At 42.0% G+C, this 17,979-nt stretch overlaps 1 protein-coding gene across 1 annotated transcript in view; it reads right to left on the bottom strand.

The window, feature by feature from the left end:
• The window catches only part of PXDNL (peroxidasin like), a 282,705-nt gene that overhangs the window by 103,197 nt on the left and 161,529 nt on the right, over window positions 1-17,979 (bottom strand). The window contains exons 5-6 of the mRNA XM_045004068.1: window positions 5,057-5,128; window positions 3,414-3,485 (exon numbers count right to left, since the gene is read on the bottom strand). Of these exons, the coding sequence (XP_044860003.1) occupies window positions 3,414-3,485; window positions 5,057-5,128 (144 nt within the window). The remainder of the gene's footprint in view (window positions 1-3,413; window positions 3,486-5,056; window positions 5,129-17,979) is intronic.

Genomic DNA, 17,979 nt, shown 5'->3' with positions numbered 1-17,979 from the left:
TCCCAACACAGATCCACCTAACTGAACCTCCAGATGACTCATTTTAGTTGTAACTAATGGATGCCTTTATTAAAAAATAAAATAAAATAAAGCTATCTGATTTATCTATGTGTTGGTTTCACTTATGACAACCACCTCCTGTTCAATGGTCAAGAATAAGGCTTGGTCCTAAAAGTAACATTAATAATGATGTCATTCAAAAAACTCACACTATTTAAAGTCAGAGGCAGCCAGGAATTTGAAAACTAAACTCTTCAGGTCCATTACACTGTCAGAAGACAGGATATTGGGCTGGATGGACTTTTGGTTTGACCCAGTATGGCTATTCCTATAAGCTTTAAAAATGACACGACAGAACTAACAGCCATAAACATTGAAATGTGCAGTTGTTTTTGTAATGTTTTCATGATATTTTCTCTGTTTCTAAGATAGTATTTGAATGCATGTATACATTTTATGTTGGGTATGTAATATTTCTGGGATTCAATTTTCACAGAATAAAATTTTTAAAGGCACTTTTTTCTTATCCATACCTTAAAAGAAATATAAATCACCCTTGAAGTAACTATTTGGTTATTAGTGTCAGACGCTTGCCCTTAACCTTCTATCATCACACCATACATTCAGAGCCTGCTACACTGTATTTTAGATTGTTCAACTGCAAGGAATATGTCATGATGATGAGGTCAACTGCTATAACTTGAAGGGAATATTGATTTCCATTTATTTCAGGTACTTAAATGACTTCCATTATCTGAGTGCCTCCATAACTTTAATCTACTTATCTTCACAACACCCCTGTGAGCTAGAGGAATATTATCTCCAGTTTACAGAAGGGGAGCTGAGATACGGACACTGAGGCTCCTAGGTCACAAAGGAAGTCTGTGGCAGAGCAGGGTATTGAATGTTGGTCTCCTAAGACCGAGGTTAAGGCCCTAACTAATGGAATGTCCTTCTCCCCTATCCCAACCCCTACCTCCACAACCACACCACCTGATGTATACTAGTAACTTACGTCAGTACACCGACATTGCTCAGGGGGTGGAAAATCTTCCCCTGTGAGCAACGCAGTTATAGCAACCTAACCCCTAGTGTAGACAGTGCTATGTTGATGGGAGGGCTTCTCCTGTCGATATAGCTACCGCCTCTTTGTGGGGTGGGCTTTGCAGTGTAGGCAGTGTCTTCACTGAACTGCTACAGTAGCACAGCTGCATCAGTGAAGCTGTGCTGCTATAGCATTAGTATACAAGGGTAGACAAGCCCTCTCTCTCGTCTTTAAGGGATGCTAACATGTTCAGGATGATTATAGTAGCTTAGCCAGTTATTCTATAAAACCATCCCCCCTGAAAGCTATTTTTCAAATGGTTCTTTTCAGATTAAAAGGTTGTGCTTTCTGAAGGTAAAAAGATTAAGCCTATAAACACATTTAAAGTGCCTTTCTGTAACAGTGTGGCCCTTGAGGCTCTCCCTCTCTCTCTCTTTGTCATTAGCTGCCCACCAGGAGTAGCAGGCTTACTTGCTTTGCAACTGTTTATTTCTGAGTTTCAGAATTCTGGAATCAAATACAAAAAAAAAGTCAACTAATAGGGAGTAGGATTTTTCTGAACCTCAAAAAGACTGAAAAACAACCAAACAAAATATTCCCCTGGAAATGATTTCAATGTTCGCTTTTTTTGATCAATATTGTAAGCTGGCAATTGGCTTTTGTGTAAATGGCACTTTTTGTTCCAAAACACTACAGAGAATAATCTCACCTCAGTATATGTATATAGTTCCCATTATCACCAAAAGGAATCACACTCACATATTGACAGGAGAATAGGCCCCTATGGAGGTATTAGTAATACCAAGTTATATGAATCCTCAATTTTTCATTTTTTGTGATAGCAGCATCACACACCTAGAGCACACTGATGGGCCATATGGTGTTGGTGTTCTCTTTTCCTTGTTGTTCTTATGTTCCTAGCTTTTGGTAAGGAGCAAGCTAAGGAGCGAAGCTGTTTTTTACTTCTGTAAGCTTTAAGGGTATGTCTACACTGCAATTAAAAACCCATGGCCGGCCCGTGACAGCTGACTTGGGCTTGTGGGGCTCAGACTAAGAGTCTGTTTAATGGCCACGTAGACGCCCAGGCTCGGGCTGGAACCCAGACTCTAGGATCTTGTGTGGTGGCAGGATCCAGTGCTTGGGCGGCAGCCTGAGCCAGAACATCTACACCACAATTAAACAGGCGTGCAGCCCGAGCCCTGAAAGCCCATGTCAGCTGGCACGGGCCAGCCACCGGTGTCTAATTGCGGTGTAGACATAACCTTTATCCTTGAAACTGTGAGGGTAAGACAATAAAGTTGTGAATGTTTTCTCTTTGGCCATGATTCAGCAAACTGCTTTGACAACTACTGAATTTTAAACCTATCTTAAAGCCCATCATCACTTACTTAACTTGAAGCATCTACTTGTTCACTGCGACTTAAAGACATTTGATTTTAAGCATGTGCTGAAATACTTTACTGAATAGGGATGGACCTAAGCATGTACTTCAGTGCTTTGCTGAACTGGGACCAATTTGCCAATTCAAATAAATCCTTATGGCCTAGAGACTTTTTAGAACCTTGAGCCCAGTCCTGGTGCCATGGAAATAGGTGGCAAAATTCCCACCAAATTCAAGGGGGGAGAGGATTGAGCCCCTCAAGCAGGAATTTCCACATCTGGTTTTGGAGACATTATGTCTTAGTAACAACAGTTGAGGAACAAACAGTAAAATTAGGGGTTAAATTTAAGTTTTGAAGTCCCACACCTGTAGCTTGCTAACTGATCATGAGATGTGAAAAGGAAGAGGAGGATGTGCAACAAGAAAGGAACACGTGAGGCTCCAAACTCTCTCTGTAGGAAAAAATGTATGTCCATTTGCCGACCAAATAGGACATGGAAGAACAGAATGCATGATATTTGCAGGCATATAAAATTAAATGGACCATTTGGTTCTCATGTCTACAAACAGGCCATCCATTTCTATTAAACGAGAGTCACCGAATTCTGTTCTGATTTAGCCTTAATTTCCCTTATTCTATATTTAGTAGCTGCTATCACATTCCTTCCCTTCGCCTCATTTGCCTTCCCCTTCATTTCTCATTCTTCAGCCTTGTTCTCCCTTCCCCCACCTTTTCTTTCAGCCTTGTGTCTTATGGAATTTCTTCTAATTTCTGTTCATATTTCACTTCTTATGAAATGTTAGAACAAACACAGTACATTACGTCACTTTCTCTATCCCATGGTGAAGAGCATGCCAAAAACCACTTTATCAGAAAGCTGTGGTCTTCATTTAACTAACCTAATTAAAAACCTTTCTTCACAGTTCACACAGTTTTGCAGTAGAATACGAGTATCATTATTTACAAAATTGTTTTCCAAAACTTACAGCCTCTTTAGTGAATCCAGATGAGAAAAACTTCCACCTGGGATCTTAGACAACTTATTGTTATGCAGAAATCTGAGGAACAGAAGATATGCCTTAATAATTGACAGAGTCCTTTGCAGAATTAGATATTAATATATTACAAAGAACATGGCTCTGCATTGTATGTTTTAAAATCTGACAATAAAAAACCATTGCATAATAACAAATTAGTAAAGTTGTCGTTTATAAAAGCTAAGGCTAAGGGGGGGCGGGGTTTATTATTTAACCACAGCTTACTAATAAATATTGATTATATTTCTTTCAGATGACAAAAGAAATATCTGAGTTATTTATGGTGAATGGCCTTTGTTTCCCCACAAGCATAGGGGTCTCCTGATCATTTCTATTTAAGGCCTTCTCTACAATGAGGATTTCTCCAGATTAGTGCCATCACTAAGCGATGTAGCCACTCCAGCGAAAACTCCTGACAAAGCAACTATTTGAACTGGTTGCATTTAGCTCTGCTTGAAAGTAGCATAATCACCACTGGAGGAAATGGTGACATTGTCGGCTATGTCTACATTACATGCCACTGTTGGCGGTATGTAGGGAATGTGTAGCCACAAGAAAAGCAGGCTGCGTCTACACTGTAGTGTATAGCTGCACATGTCAGTGAAAGGCTCAGGCAGGGGGAAGGCAGGGAGTGGGGGGAAAGCTTCAGCAGCTCTCCTTATAAGAGCTTTTCCATCCCTGACAGAGTTTGCCTGCCGTGGGGAAGGCTTCAATAGTGGGGAGCAGCTGCATTCTTTCCCTTTGGCGGGGAAGGGCTCTAGCAGTGGGGAGATGGCAGAGCCTTTCCACATTGCTGGAGGCTTTGCCTCTGTGGAGTCTTTCTCCAATTCCTCCCTGCTACTGGAGTCTTTTCCTGCAGTGGGGAAAGGCTCTAGCAGCTGGGAGGCAGCGGGACACTACATGGCTAAAAGTAGCAGTGTAGACAGGAGAGCACGACTTGGGTGAGCAGAGAGCCATGTAGGTTACACCCTTTAGGCCATGTCTATATTCTACTCACCTAAGCCACATCTCACTGTCATCACTGCGACTTAAACTCATGCTAGGGGAGCTACCAGACTACATACTTTACAAGCCACCAACAGAAAAGTCCAGTGTAGACATAGCCTTTGCCTGTTCACACTATGGGTTTGCAGCTTTGAGAGGGGTCTGACAACTGATGGCTGTAACTGAGGTAATTCCCAGAGGAGATGAGGCCATAAATGAGTCACAGTTAAAGGTATCATGCCAAACAGCTTCTGTTACAAAATCCTTCCAGAGTTTTGATTGAAATAATGTCTTTTGTTACCTGAAAGAAATCTAAACTCACTTTCAGAGAGATCTAAAGTCAATTCACTGAAAATGACACCTTGGGATTGTCTACAGCCATACAATTCAGACTGGAAAGAGTTCTTCTTGGCTGGAGGGTTTGTGAAGGAAATCTGCATTACAATATCTTGCTATCTTACTAGGGTGACTATTACAGAATTTCCTCTACTTTTCAGCACTTCTGTAGATAAAAGGGCACAGAATTTATTTAGATCAGTCAGATTTTGAATAATGAAGACAAATCAAGAACAAAGAACTAATGAAAAGTTTGCCCAACCAGCACTTACAATCTTTCTAATTTTGGGAGGTCTCTGAAGGTTTCTGGCTTGACTGTTTCTATTTGATTGAAGTGAATATACCTGTGGAAAGACCATAAATATAGTTATCTTTTCTGGACATTGTGAAGCAATTGGATGGAAGGGAAATCAATGGCATTGGCTGAAAATACTGAAAGCACCCAACAAACCCACAGAACACAATCTCTGTAAACAGGAAATCCATGTATTTTTAACAATCCTTTTCCCTGCTGTTCACAGTGCCAGTTTAAGAACCCACTGATACAGAAGAGGTGAAGCTGATGTCTACCAGCAGGTAGTGGCCCCAAGCCATCACTGTCTGTAACCAAGCAGAAGAACGCCTGCTGAACTACTTATACCGTTTAATGAAACTCATTTAAATTAATGTTTGCTTGCATAATAATTTGGGCTAAACATCAGAAAAAAAGGATGTGTAACAAGTGGCCAAACACAGTAACATTCGCATTAAGGACAAATAATCGGTGAAAAGAGAGTTCTTACTTTATACAGTAACTGAAGTTCTTCAAGATGTTTGGACCCTTTGTATACTTCACTGTGAGTGCACGTGAGCTACATGAGCCTGAAACTGGAAGAGCATTGCTAGCAGTGTCTGTAAGTCTGCTCCTGCACCCTTCTCCTCCTTGTCCTCTGAGCCAAAGGCCTAAGGGCAGTGTGGACCACCTACCTCCTGTTCCTTCTCTACCATGATCATATGTTAGGATCTGAAGCAGGGCAGGTAGTGGAATACAGATAGGGACCACGCATCTCAAAGAACTCTAGTTGCTGTATAAGGTAAGTAACTTCTCTTTCTTCTTCGAGTGCTTATGTGTATTCCATTGTGGGTGATTGCCAAGCAGTGCTTATTGAAGAGAAAGTTTTGAGGACCTCTGTGATACTTCTGAAAGGAGTACAACTGTACTGAGAGAGACATCATCTTCAGAAGCAGCAAAGAGTCCTGTGGCATGCATCCAACGAAGTGGGTATTCACCCACAAAAGCTCATGCTCCAATATGTCTGTTAGTCTATAAGGTGCCACAGGACTCTTTGCTGCTTTTACAGATCCAGACTAACACGGCTACCCCTCTGATACTTGACATCTTCAGAAGCATCCACTAAGGCACAATGTCTTGATAAGACATTCACTGAACCCCACATAGCCGCTTTACAGATTTCAACAATAGGAATGTCTTGAAATGAAAGCTACAGAGGTGGTCTGGGCTCCAGTAGAGTGACCTCTCAGACCTTGTGGTGCAGGGATGTTTGTCAACTTCTAACAGAGCAGAATCTACCCCAAAATCCACTCGGAAGGTCTTTGTGAGGAGACTGTTTCCACTCTCATCCATTCTGTGAATGATATAAACAGTGCAGGTGATTTTCTAAATGGTCTTATTCTTTGTAGGTAGAACGCCCCAGATCAATGGATGTTTGTGGAGTGAGGCCACCTGTTTTCACTAGCAGTATGTGGTTTTTGGAAGAATGGAGGTAGTGGATTGTCCGATTTAGATGGAAATCCAAGATCAGTTTAGGCGTAAGTTTAAGATGTAGCCTCAGAGCATTCTTATCCTTGTGAAAGGCTGTATATGGCAGATCTGCCCTGAGGGCTCCCAGTTCACCACCCTTATAGCTAAGGTGAAGGCAATTAGAATGGTGACTTTCATGGATAAAAGGGATAAGGACCAAGAAGCCAAGGGTTCAAATGGAGGTCTTGTTAGTGCTAAGAGGACAAAATTCAGGTCTCACATCGGAGTGCACTTACTTACAGGAGGAAAGGTTCTAACCAGGCCTTTCAAAAAAGTACTGTTACAGGATGGATGAAGATAAAGTAGTTATCAGAACATAAGTATGGCCATACGGGGTCAGACTAAAGGTCCATCTAGCCCAGTATTCTGTCTTCCAACAGTGGCCAATGCCAGGTGCCCCAGAGGGAATGAACAGAACAGGTAATCATCAAGTGATCCTTTCCCTGTTAGTGACAGGTGCTGATAGCTATCAAATGAACCTGTAGTGAACTAAGTGAGACACCATTGGTATTTAAGGAGAGAAGATATTCTAAAAAAGTCAGCATGTCAGAGTCCTCGGGGGTTATCTGATAACTGATAACTATTTCCACTTGGCTATGTACTATTTTCTAGTGGACTCTTTTATACTATTATTAAATATGACCTGAACTGCCCCGAGCATGCATTTTCTAAGTTTGATACTGTGGGTGCAGAAGCAGACTTAAAGGCACTTAATAGGGAAAAACTGATGACTTGCGGTGCTCCAGGTAAGCTGCTACTACTGATAGCATGAAGGATACCTACAAGTACACAGTTGCAAGGACAAAGGAGAGTACCCTATATTGGTAGTGGTGCCTGTCCATGGAGAACCTCAGGAACCTTCTGTGTGAGGGGTGGAGGTCTATGTGGAGTAGGCATCCTTCACCTCAAAAGCCGAGAACCAATTGTCTCTGTTCAGTGAGGAAATTATTGATGCCAGTGTGACCATCCTAAACCTCAGCTATCAGATAAAGACATGGAGCTGTCTGAGGTCTAAGATGGGTCTCCATCCTCCCTTCCTTTTTTTATGAGAAATTATTTTCAGTAAAATGTTGAAAAGAACCTGCTCTATGGATACCTGAAGGAGGAAGTTCACCTCTTCAATGACCATCCTCTCCTGAGAGTGGTCCCTCAAGAGGGACAGGGAAGGGTTTTTTTGGAGGGGGAAGGAAGATGAATACTATAATACAGCTGGAGTGTATGATGGGTTCCAAAGAGAATGGAGCTAGGCTGTTCTCAGTGGTAGCAGATTGCAGAACATGGAGCAATGGTCTCAAGTTGCAGTAGGGGAGGTCTAGGTTGGATATTAAGGAAAACTATTTCACTAGGTGGGTGGTGAAGCACTGGAATGAGTTACCTAGGGAGGTGGTGGAATCTCCATCCTTAGAGATTTTTAAGGCCAGCTTGACAAAGCCCTGGCTGGGATGATTTAGTTGGGGCTGGTCCTGCTTTGAGCAGGGGGGTGGACTATATGATCTCCTGAGGTCTCTTCCAACCCTGATCTTCTATGATTTTACGTCAACAATCCAGCTGTTATCACCCACCAAGTTTGGGCAAAGTGGGCCAGTTGACTCCCAAATTGGGTCTTGGGGCTCATGATTGATGGATGCGGCATTTGGAGTGGTTTGCAGCTCTTGAAAGTACCATCAAAAATATTTCTTAGCCGGAGGTTAAGGTTGGAAGAAGGGGAAGCATTATGTGTGCCCTGCTCCAGCTTTTGTCACTTCCATGGGAGTTCATATGCCCTTTGGTGGTAAAAGGATTGAGACACTGGCTGAGGCTTGTACGACTGAGGTCTGTGGTACTTCCTCCTTGGTGCTAGAATGCAGATCCTCAGTTAGCAGAGGGTTGCCCTTGAATCCCCCAGTCAGTCCACAGATTCATCTGTTTTCTTCCTGAACATGTTGTTCCCTTCAAAAGACATATCCTCCACTGTAGATTATACTTCCCTAGAGAATCCTGAAGAATGAAGACAGGATGCTCAATGCATGACAATACCATTGCCCTTGAAACAACAGCTGTTTCTGCTGCATCAGAGGCTTGGAGGGATGATCTGGCGATCAATTTACCCTCCTCAAACAGAGCCAGAAATGTGATCTGCACTCTTGTGGGAGTCTGTCCATCTATTCCACTAACTTAGAGCAATTAACAAAAATTGTATTTTGAGGTTAACGCTTGGCAATTGGCTATATGAAAAGGCTGATTGAAGTGAAAACTTTCCTGCCCAATAGGTCTAGATGTTTAGCATCCTTATCTAACAGAGTGGATCTTGTAAAATAAAAATTCTGCTATCTTGGCTGGCATGTAGTATTTCTTTTCAGTTCTCTTAGAGGCACAAATGGCTGGTATATGCCAGATGACCTTAGCAAGCCCCATTAATTAAAGGGCAGCATAAACCTTCTAGGCCTTTCACTATGTAGAATGTCCAAGGACTTGTGACAAGTCTCTTGTACCTCCTGCAGAGAAATCTGGAGAGTATCAGCAACCTTCCTTAATAGGTCCTGGAACTGCCTGTAATCATCAAGCAGAGAAGATGAGGTTGGTGCAATCACCTCATTTGGGGATAATGATGTTGCTGTCAAGGCTGGCAATATTGTTGGATCTGATTCTTCCTCCTTGTCCTTGGGCATCTGAGGAATCCTGAGTTCCTCTCCAAGAAGTGAGGGATGTTGTGACTCCCAAAGGGAACAGAGAGGCTTGTGTGTATGGATCCCAGGGTCCCCGGTAAGAGGGATCAAATGTTGGCTGAGTGCCAAGATCTACCTGACTTCCCGGTTTTCACATTGGTTCATTCTCTTGATACAGCTGCCTTTACCATTTGCTAGACACAGGCAAACAGCTAGTGATGTTTCTTCCATTAGCACTGAATAATACAAAGACCTCTAATTTCATTTTAGGATTATAAATAAAAGTTTAAGGAAATAATATTAAAATTCAAACTTTACAATTGGACTTTTTGTCCCAGATTTTTGGTCTCCTGGTTTACTCTATTTTTAAATCCTACTTTAATAGGAAAAATCCACAATCCACGTTGTCATGGCAGCCTTTTTCAGGTTTCTGTTTGAGTCCATTTAAATCTCTTTAGCAATACACAGTCCCACTTTCATTGGCAATAACCAGTGTACAGGGCTCCAAGCAGAGGAGGTTGCAGTAGCACTTGGTGGCCACTGCATCCCAAAAAGTGGGTGGCACTGGCTGTTGCCCTAAATAGAGTGGTGGGAAGCAAGGGCGGGGGGGGGGGAGGTTGAAGGTGGCATAGGCAGAGCTCAGCCTCTTTTTCATCTGTTCTGTTACTCCATGTGGAGCTTTTACAACCCAGGCAGTGCAGACTGAAAACAGAAACCACAGCACAGAGCACCTGTGGATTTTGTAAACTCTCCGCCCCCTCCAAAAACAAAAAAACAAAAAAGTATTTCCACCAAAGATTTCTGGAGGTTTGATTTTAGAAATACGGACACCTTATGGCTACAGTGCCCCCAACAGACACTACAACTGCCTTTCTCCCTTGTAAATCCTATACTAGGGTGGTGCTGGAAACAGTGCCTGCCCTCCTGCAAGGGTAAATCCTCCACAGCGAGCCAGGTTAGGACAAGGTGCAATGCAATTTGCATCTTTACTCCAGCAGGGTCCCTAGTCCCTTAACTGAACACAATCTCTCCTAATGTGTTTTAATACAGCTAAATGTAAATGTATACGGCTGTAAATATAGGCCACACTTACAGAATGAGGGACTCTCTCCTGGGAAGTAGTGACTCTGAAAAAAAGATATGGGGTCTTGGTGGATAGTCAACTGAACATGAGCTCCCAAGTTGATGCTGTGGCCAAAAGAGTTAATGAGATCCTGGGATGCATAAACAGGGGAATGTTGAGTAGGAGTAGAGAAGTTATTTTACTCCTATATTTGGCATTGGTGTGACCACTGCTGGAGTACTGTGATAATTTATAGTGATAAATTGGAGAGGATATGGAGAAGAGCCATATGAATGATTACAAGGTTAGAAAATACGCTTTATAGTGTTAGACTCAGAGCTCAATCTATTTAGCTTAACAAAGAGATGGTTAAGGGGTGACTTGATTAGTGTCTGTAAGTATCTACATGGAGAACAAATATTTGATAATGTGCTCTTCAGTCTAGCAGAGAATGGTATAACATGATCCAGTAACTGGAAGTTGAAGCTGGATAAATTCAGACAGAAAATAAGGTGTCAACTTTTAACAGTGACAGTAAATAATCATTGGAACAATTGAGCATGGGTAGTGGTGGATTCTCCATCACTGACCATTTTTAAATCAAGACTGGAGGTTGTTTTCTAAAAGATCATCTCTACGAATTATATCTCTGGTCTGTGTTACACAGGAAGTCGGACTAGATCACAATAGTCCGTTTTTGCCTTGGAAATTATGAATTATTTACATAGACATATACAATCACAGGTTGCAAATTTCTAACATTTGCCCTATACCATGTCAAGAAACTGTCCACATAAGTAAATGTATTTGAAGCTCTCAGACTGGGTCATCACAAATCAAAATGGTCCAGCTGACATTGTTACACATTTCTGACACCTGCAATCATGTTTCTGAGTTACCATAAGATGCTCTCAGGCAGGAAGAGTTATCTTACCCTCAGAAAAGTTATTCAATACATCAAAAGCAAACTGCCTTTCTTCTAAACCAACACTCTGACCTGATGACATGCTTTCTTTGGTGGTGGAACAAATGAGGAGATCAAGTGCACAAGCTCTTAACAACGATAAACTGTTACTCCAGAAAGAAAACCTAGCCAGAGAAGATATATATTCCCAAGCCAATAAACATACCTGCATGCAAAAGTGAAACAAATTATTCTTAAGTACATTTTGTTTACAGTAGAAAATAAATGCTTTTTGAACTTTTAGGCGCTGTTTTTATTCATTATCTGAGGAAAATGGTTTAAGTCCCAGTACATCAGGTTCTGAATCAAGAGCATACTCTGCCTGTGGTAAATTTTGAGTTCTGCTGCATATTATTGTTTGGCTAGAGCCCACTATGAAACCCGCCTGTAAATCCTGCTCCATGAAACTTGTGATTGCCACCTGGGGATTTCTACCTCTCAGAGAACTAGGCACAGCTTTGATCACAGCTGCCAGTGCACTAACATTGTTTTCTCTAAGCCTGTAACTACCATTTTATGTTATAATTCATTTCTGGACTTCAGCCACATAGAGCTTCAAGGAGAACTGTCAGCCACTAATAGGCTAGCTTACAGAAATTGAAGGAGAAAACAGAATTATTTTTCCCATTCAGTGAGTGTGCAGCTGTTTAAAATCATTGGCTTCTAAGCAAGTTGCATACATCACAGACAAACAGAAAACTTGCAGGAGTGTGGAAATATCAGCGTTAAGGTTTAAAGGACAAACAGACTTAAAATTGTGTTTCTGGAGGGAAAATTTAGGGACACATCAAATCAGTTGCGGGGGCTGAAGGTGGAATTCAGAACACACATGCACACTCTGCACAGGTCTTAAATTCCATATTCCAAAATATACTTGTGCAAACGTCCAGTATAGTCCTTTGCAAATTTAAACCTGCTGCTACTATTATGCTTATTAGTCATATGTATTATAGTAGTGCTTAGGAGCAAGCCAAGAATGGAGCCCCATTGTGCTAGGCACCACACAAACATATAATGAGAGAGAGTCCCTGCCCTGAAGAGCTTATACTCTACATAGACAGGACAGGTGAAGGGAAGGGAAAGAACAAAAGCAGAGTGAACAGTGTGAGGGATGCAAATGTCATACTAGAGGTACAAGTATGTCCTCTTGTTTTATTCTTGGAATCCTTTTGGGGGGTTATGTTAGGAGGAAATTTAGCTACATGGAAATACAAAGGAAAGGAGGAGTTAGAGAGAGGAAGGAATGAGCAGTGGAGAGTTGGAGCAAACAGACAATCAACACAGGGGAGAGAATGTCCAGACCAACAACTGCAGAAAGCACTGTGATGACATCATGTGTGTCCATTGGTACCTGCTTGAACTGCTTTCTGCAGCTGCTCCGCCAGATCAATCTCTTGCTGGCTCCTCCTTGCTCTCTCTTTTCCAAGGGCCCAATGGCTAGGGGAAAGAGGCACTCCATAGGTCCCAGCACTTTTGGAGGGAGTGGTCGCCCCGACACAGTTCTGGGTCTGAGGGCTCTCAGTTGTGAGGGGAATGATGGCCACAGCTGACCCTCCATTTTACCCTATTTACTCCCAGAGCAACACCATCTGCTTGAAAGATTTTCTATATGTTGTGCTGGCTTCAGTCCCTGGCTGGCTTCTCCTTGCTTTTATCATTATCTGTTCTCCTTTTTGAGGCCTACTTCCCAATTATAAACCTTACAACTGCTTCCTTTGAAGCCAGTGACATCACACTCAATTTCTCTACGTTAACAGTTTTACTACTGAGCAGGACCTGAACCTCGATCAACTGATGCAAATTTTCCAGACTCAATTGCCTGTTGAGCCTCCACCCAGATTTAGGCATTTCTGACAAAGTGAATTCCCAATAGCCAGATGAAGTTAGGCATGGTTAGAAATGATGGTATTTATTTAATTAAAGTATTTTCAAATGTAGTGGAGGTTTTGTATAAGTGATACATAAGGCTCAAAATTTCTGAAGCTTATTAAAAGATTTTTGCTCTGGCAATCAGTCAATAGGTCTTTAGTGAACAGGTTAAGCAGTTTTTTTTTTGTTTTTTTTTTTAAACACACTACCAAGGTTGGTAGTACTGCAAGTATACAGAGGGCTCAATCCTGAAATGTCCCAAGTGCCACCAAGGCCCTGAGTGACCTCAGTCCCCAGGAAAGTCAATGGGTCTGAAAGGCCAAATTATCTGAAATGCATTTAAGTGATACAAAATGACCCGAAATGGCTAAAATTGCTAGATGAGAATTACCCTTGTGAAGGGGAACTCTCCACTTGTGTACAGATGGCAGAGGTGAAAGTGCTGCCTCTTATGACAGCTGTCATCCCCCTCCTCCTAGTATAAGGAGATGGAGGCAGGAGGTTCTGGGGCATTCTAGGGCCAGGACATGGATGGGTCAGGGTGGGGAGGAAGTGTTGTGCAGCAGAACTGTAATTTGTTCTAGGACTGTGTGGCTCTGAATCAAGGAGCCACAACTAGCTCTCAAAGGCCACCACTCTCTACCATGTCCAAGCGCAGCTCAGATATAGTGGAAAACTGGAGCCAAAGACTTCAGCGCTTTATAGGATGTGGGCCAGTATTTCTACTGCCAGTCCAAGCTGAAAATAAAATGTACAGATTTCTGCACATTTTTTTTAAAGTTAACCAATATTTATGAACCAAGAATTTTTTAAGAAAACAGGGGGGAAAAACATCTAGGTACCTACATAAAAGTAGCCACATTTTCAGTGCAACTAATTTTATAGAAGATATGGGAGCTCAGCCCCTTCTGTAACACTGCTCTACAGCCAAAATGCTTCTGAAATAAATGTAGTCAAACTTTACTAATTCTGGGTCACTGAGAACGAAAATGATGCTTAAAATTGTTGATTGGCTCTAGTTTTCAACATATGCTATTGGGTCAGTATATACGACCCTTGACTTGGGAATAGCGGAGGATAAGTGAGTTATAAAGGGAAGGGATCTCAATTTAAACCAGAAATGACTAAAATACATCTTTGACTGGATCTATGAATAAATCTATGACTGGGTTTGGACAGTACTTGCTTTTTAGGCAAAACAATGAATGATGCAATCTGAAGCTGGTATTGCGTCATACATGATATGAACTGCATCATGTTATTCCTAGAAGTCATGGATGATGCAATCATAATGAAGCTTACATCACTCTGCTGAACAAATTGCCCTATATCAGCTCTAGAAATCATACAGTGTCGTGCTTTCTTGTCAGTGTTTGATTTTGCAAAGGGACACATTTCTGTTTAGCCAAAGTGAGCAGAGATGCCTCGTACTTGTGTGAACAGTGCAGATAACTTCTGCTATGTTTGTGGTGAAGTGACTTTTGCATCACAAAAGCGCAGTATAACCACTATGGTTAAGAAAGCCTATCACCTTTATTTTGGCTGCAAAATTGGAGATCAGGACAAGAGGTGGGCCCCACACATATGCTGCAACACTTGTGCAACAAATCTTCGCTAGTGGTTGAACAGGAAAAGGAAATGTATGCCTTTTGCAGTGCCAATGATTTGGAGAGAGCCAACAGATCATACCTGCAATTGTTACTTCTGCATGGTGCCTCCAGTTGGGAAAGGTGTGTCAAAGAAGAAAAAGTGGACTGTGCATTATCCAAACATTCCATCAGCTATATGCCCAGTACCCCACGGAGAAGGACTGCTGGTTCCTGATGCACCAGAATCATTCTCACTTGAGTCAGACAAGGAAGAGGAAGAGGATGAAACTTCTGGTCCTGAACCATCAATGTCACAGGACCCACATTTTCTCCCATCCTCCTCCTCTGAACGACACCTCATAACACAAGGTGAACTGAATGACCTTGTCAGGGATTTGGAACTACCCAAGAGTAAGGCAGAGCTGTTGGGATCCAGACTACAGCAGTGGAATCTCCTGGCAGGTGATGTTAGGGTTTCCATGTTCCGTGACCGTCAAAAGGATCTTGTCCCATTCTTCTTCATGGAAGGTGATCTTGCAGCCTGCAACAACATCGATGGTCTGATGGCAGCCCTCAACTTCGTTCACGATCCAGATGAGTGGAGACTGTTCATTGATTCATCGAAGACGAGTCTTAAAGCTGTTTTACTGCATAATGGCAATGTTTTTTGCCATCAATTCCAGTTGGTCATGCAGTCCATATGAAGGAAACCTATGACAACATGAAACAACTTTTGAGGTGCATAATCTATGACCAACATCAGTGGCAGCTTTGTGGCGATTTGAAGGTTGCTGCTCTCTTGCTTGGTCTGCAGACTGGATACACAAAGTACTGCTGTTTTCTCTGCGAATGGGATAGTCATTCCACTACATCAAGAAAGATTGGCCACTCCGACAGTCATTGGAGCCTGGGAGGAAAAGTGTTCAGCATCCACCACTTGTTGAATCAAGGAAGATTTGGTTACCACCCTTACACATCAAGCTGGGTCTGATGAAGAACTTTGTCAAGGCTATTGACAAAACACAAGCAGCTTTCAAGTACCTCCGTGGAAAATTTCCAAGGTTAAGTGAAGCTAAGATAAAGGAAGGTGTCTTTGTTGGTCCTCAGATTCGTGAACTTCTTCGAGATGATGCATTTGACCATGCAATGCCTGGCAAGGAAAAGACGGCATGGAAAGCCTTCCAGTTAGTGGCAATAATTTTTCTCGAAAACAACAAGGCAGACAACTACAGGTTGTTGGTGGAAAACCTCCTCAAGGCATACAAAAGCCTTGGTTGCAACATGTCACTAAAGATACGTTTTTTGCACTCTCATCTAGATTTTTTTCCACCAAACTGCAGAGCAGTGAGCGACGAGCATGGCGAGCGATTTCACCAGGACATTGCAACAATGGAGAAACGCTATCAGGGCAAATGGAGCCCATCAGTGCTTGCAGACTATTGCTGGACAGTGACAAGAGATGCTCCATTTAATGAATACAAGAGACAAGCCAAGAAGCGCCGAGTAGACTAAACTATGTACATAATAGTTTTTTGCCTTTTGTTTCATAATAAATTTTAGTTATATAACCCTTTTGCTGATTTTTAAAGTGTTACATAAACAGGACAGGTGAAATATCATGCAAAGCAACCATAAACACATGAAAAGACCTAGGTTTACAATTTATGATTAAAACTCTACTATCTACACAATATACATAGACATCAAATGTAAAAACTTAAATATCTTAGAAACACTAGCCAATCAGTTGTTTTAATTGTCATATTTGAATTCAGCACATCAAAATACATAATAAATAACACATTTTATCTCTGAAGCAGACGACGTCTCAAAAATTGTAGACCAGTGTAATCAGGCCAGTTATGTAAGGGCCTGAATATGAATGAAAGGTGGGATTTTCAAAGGCATTCAGCAGAGGGCTAATCCTCTCCCATTAAAGTCAATGGGAATTTCACCATTGATTTCAATGGGAGGCGAGTTAGGCCAATACTGAACACTTATAAAAGTCCACCCTTGGTGTCCAACTTTGAAACTTTTGGCTGTGGTACACAACCATAGACCTAGCCACCATAAGCACAGGCATGGAAACTATCTTCACCCTCCTTTAGGAGCTTACAATGGTGCCTGCATCTGCACTGCTGCAGGAGGGGCCTGACCCAGGGGAACTGGTGACTATCCAATGTGGAAAGAAGGGGACAAGATTTGAAGCATTCACACAATGAGATCTGAGCCTTATATGCAAAGCAGCTCTTCACCACAGGTGCTTCCAGGGCCTGGGCACATAGGTGTTGGAGGAGAAGAATTGGTGCTTCTGCAACTACACAGGGCCACAGACTGTTCTCCTCCACAGGCCATGGGGCTGCATTAGGGAGGTTTAAGAGATCACGCTGGGACTCGGGGGATCCAAATTATGTTCCTGGATATGCCATAAACTTGCTGTACAACCTTGAGTGAATCACTTAATCTCTCTGGGCTTCAGGTCCCTGTGAAACAGATGATCATAGTTAAAAGACATTTGAGGCTGAATCCACAAATGTTTCTGAGGTGCTCAGACACTATAGTAATACACACCACCTAAAAAAACCTACAGAGAATAAACAAAATACAGTGGAGTTTTGAGGATGCACTAGCAGCCATTGAGTAGCATCCTACTGCCCACAGCTTTGGGAGATTACTCCATCTATACGGCAATTCCCATCATGCACACTGTTGTCTTGGGATGGGTATTAAACATAAGATTTAGACTTTACTCCACCCTCTAGAAGCCAGTTTCAGTAGCAGCAAATGTGTAACGCAACTCAGCACAGAGGAGGCTCCATTGCTGTATATACACCCTCCTTTCATAAAAATAAACATGAAAAAAATGGAGAATACCCACATGCCAGTAATTCAAATCAAGATGCATGCTTTGTTCAAATTTCATGAAGAAATGAGAGGGACAAGTGAGGGCAGTACAAGGTTCTTTGATTTTTAAAGTGTAAGTTTAAATTCCCCTTAATAATAAGCTTAACGTCTATTAGGCCACTGGGCAGACAAATTGGTGTTCAAATGTTACTCTGTGAGTTTGTTGGCTCCCTGCCCTCCCTGACAAGATAAATGCATCATGTCTAAATACTCTTTCTCCATAATATATTATAGCAGGTGCTTAGAGACATCTGCTACAGTTAAGGTTGCAAAAGTCTTTCTACATAACCCTCCTGATTTCACATGTTCATAGCTGTCTGAAACACTCATCTTTTCAGCTGAAGCTTTTCATGCTTTATC

The sequence above is a fragment of the Mauremys mutica genome, chromosome 2, assembly GCF_020497125.1.
Source record: "Mauremys mutica isolate MM-2020 ecotype Southern chromosome 2, ASM2049712v1, whole genome shotgun sequence".
In the NCBI taxonomy this organism is placed as follows: Eukaryota; Metazoa; Chordata; order Testudines; family Geoemydidae; genus Mauremys; species Mauremys mutica.
The sequence above is the reverse complement of the archived record's forward strand: the minus strand, read 5'-3'. Positions and strand labels throughout refer to the sequence as shown.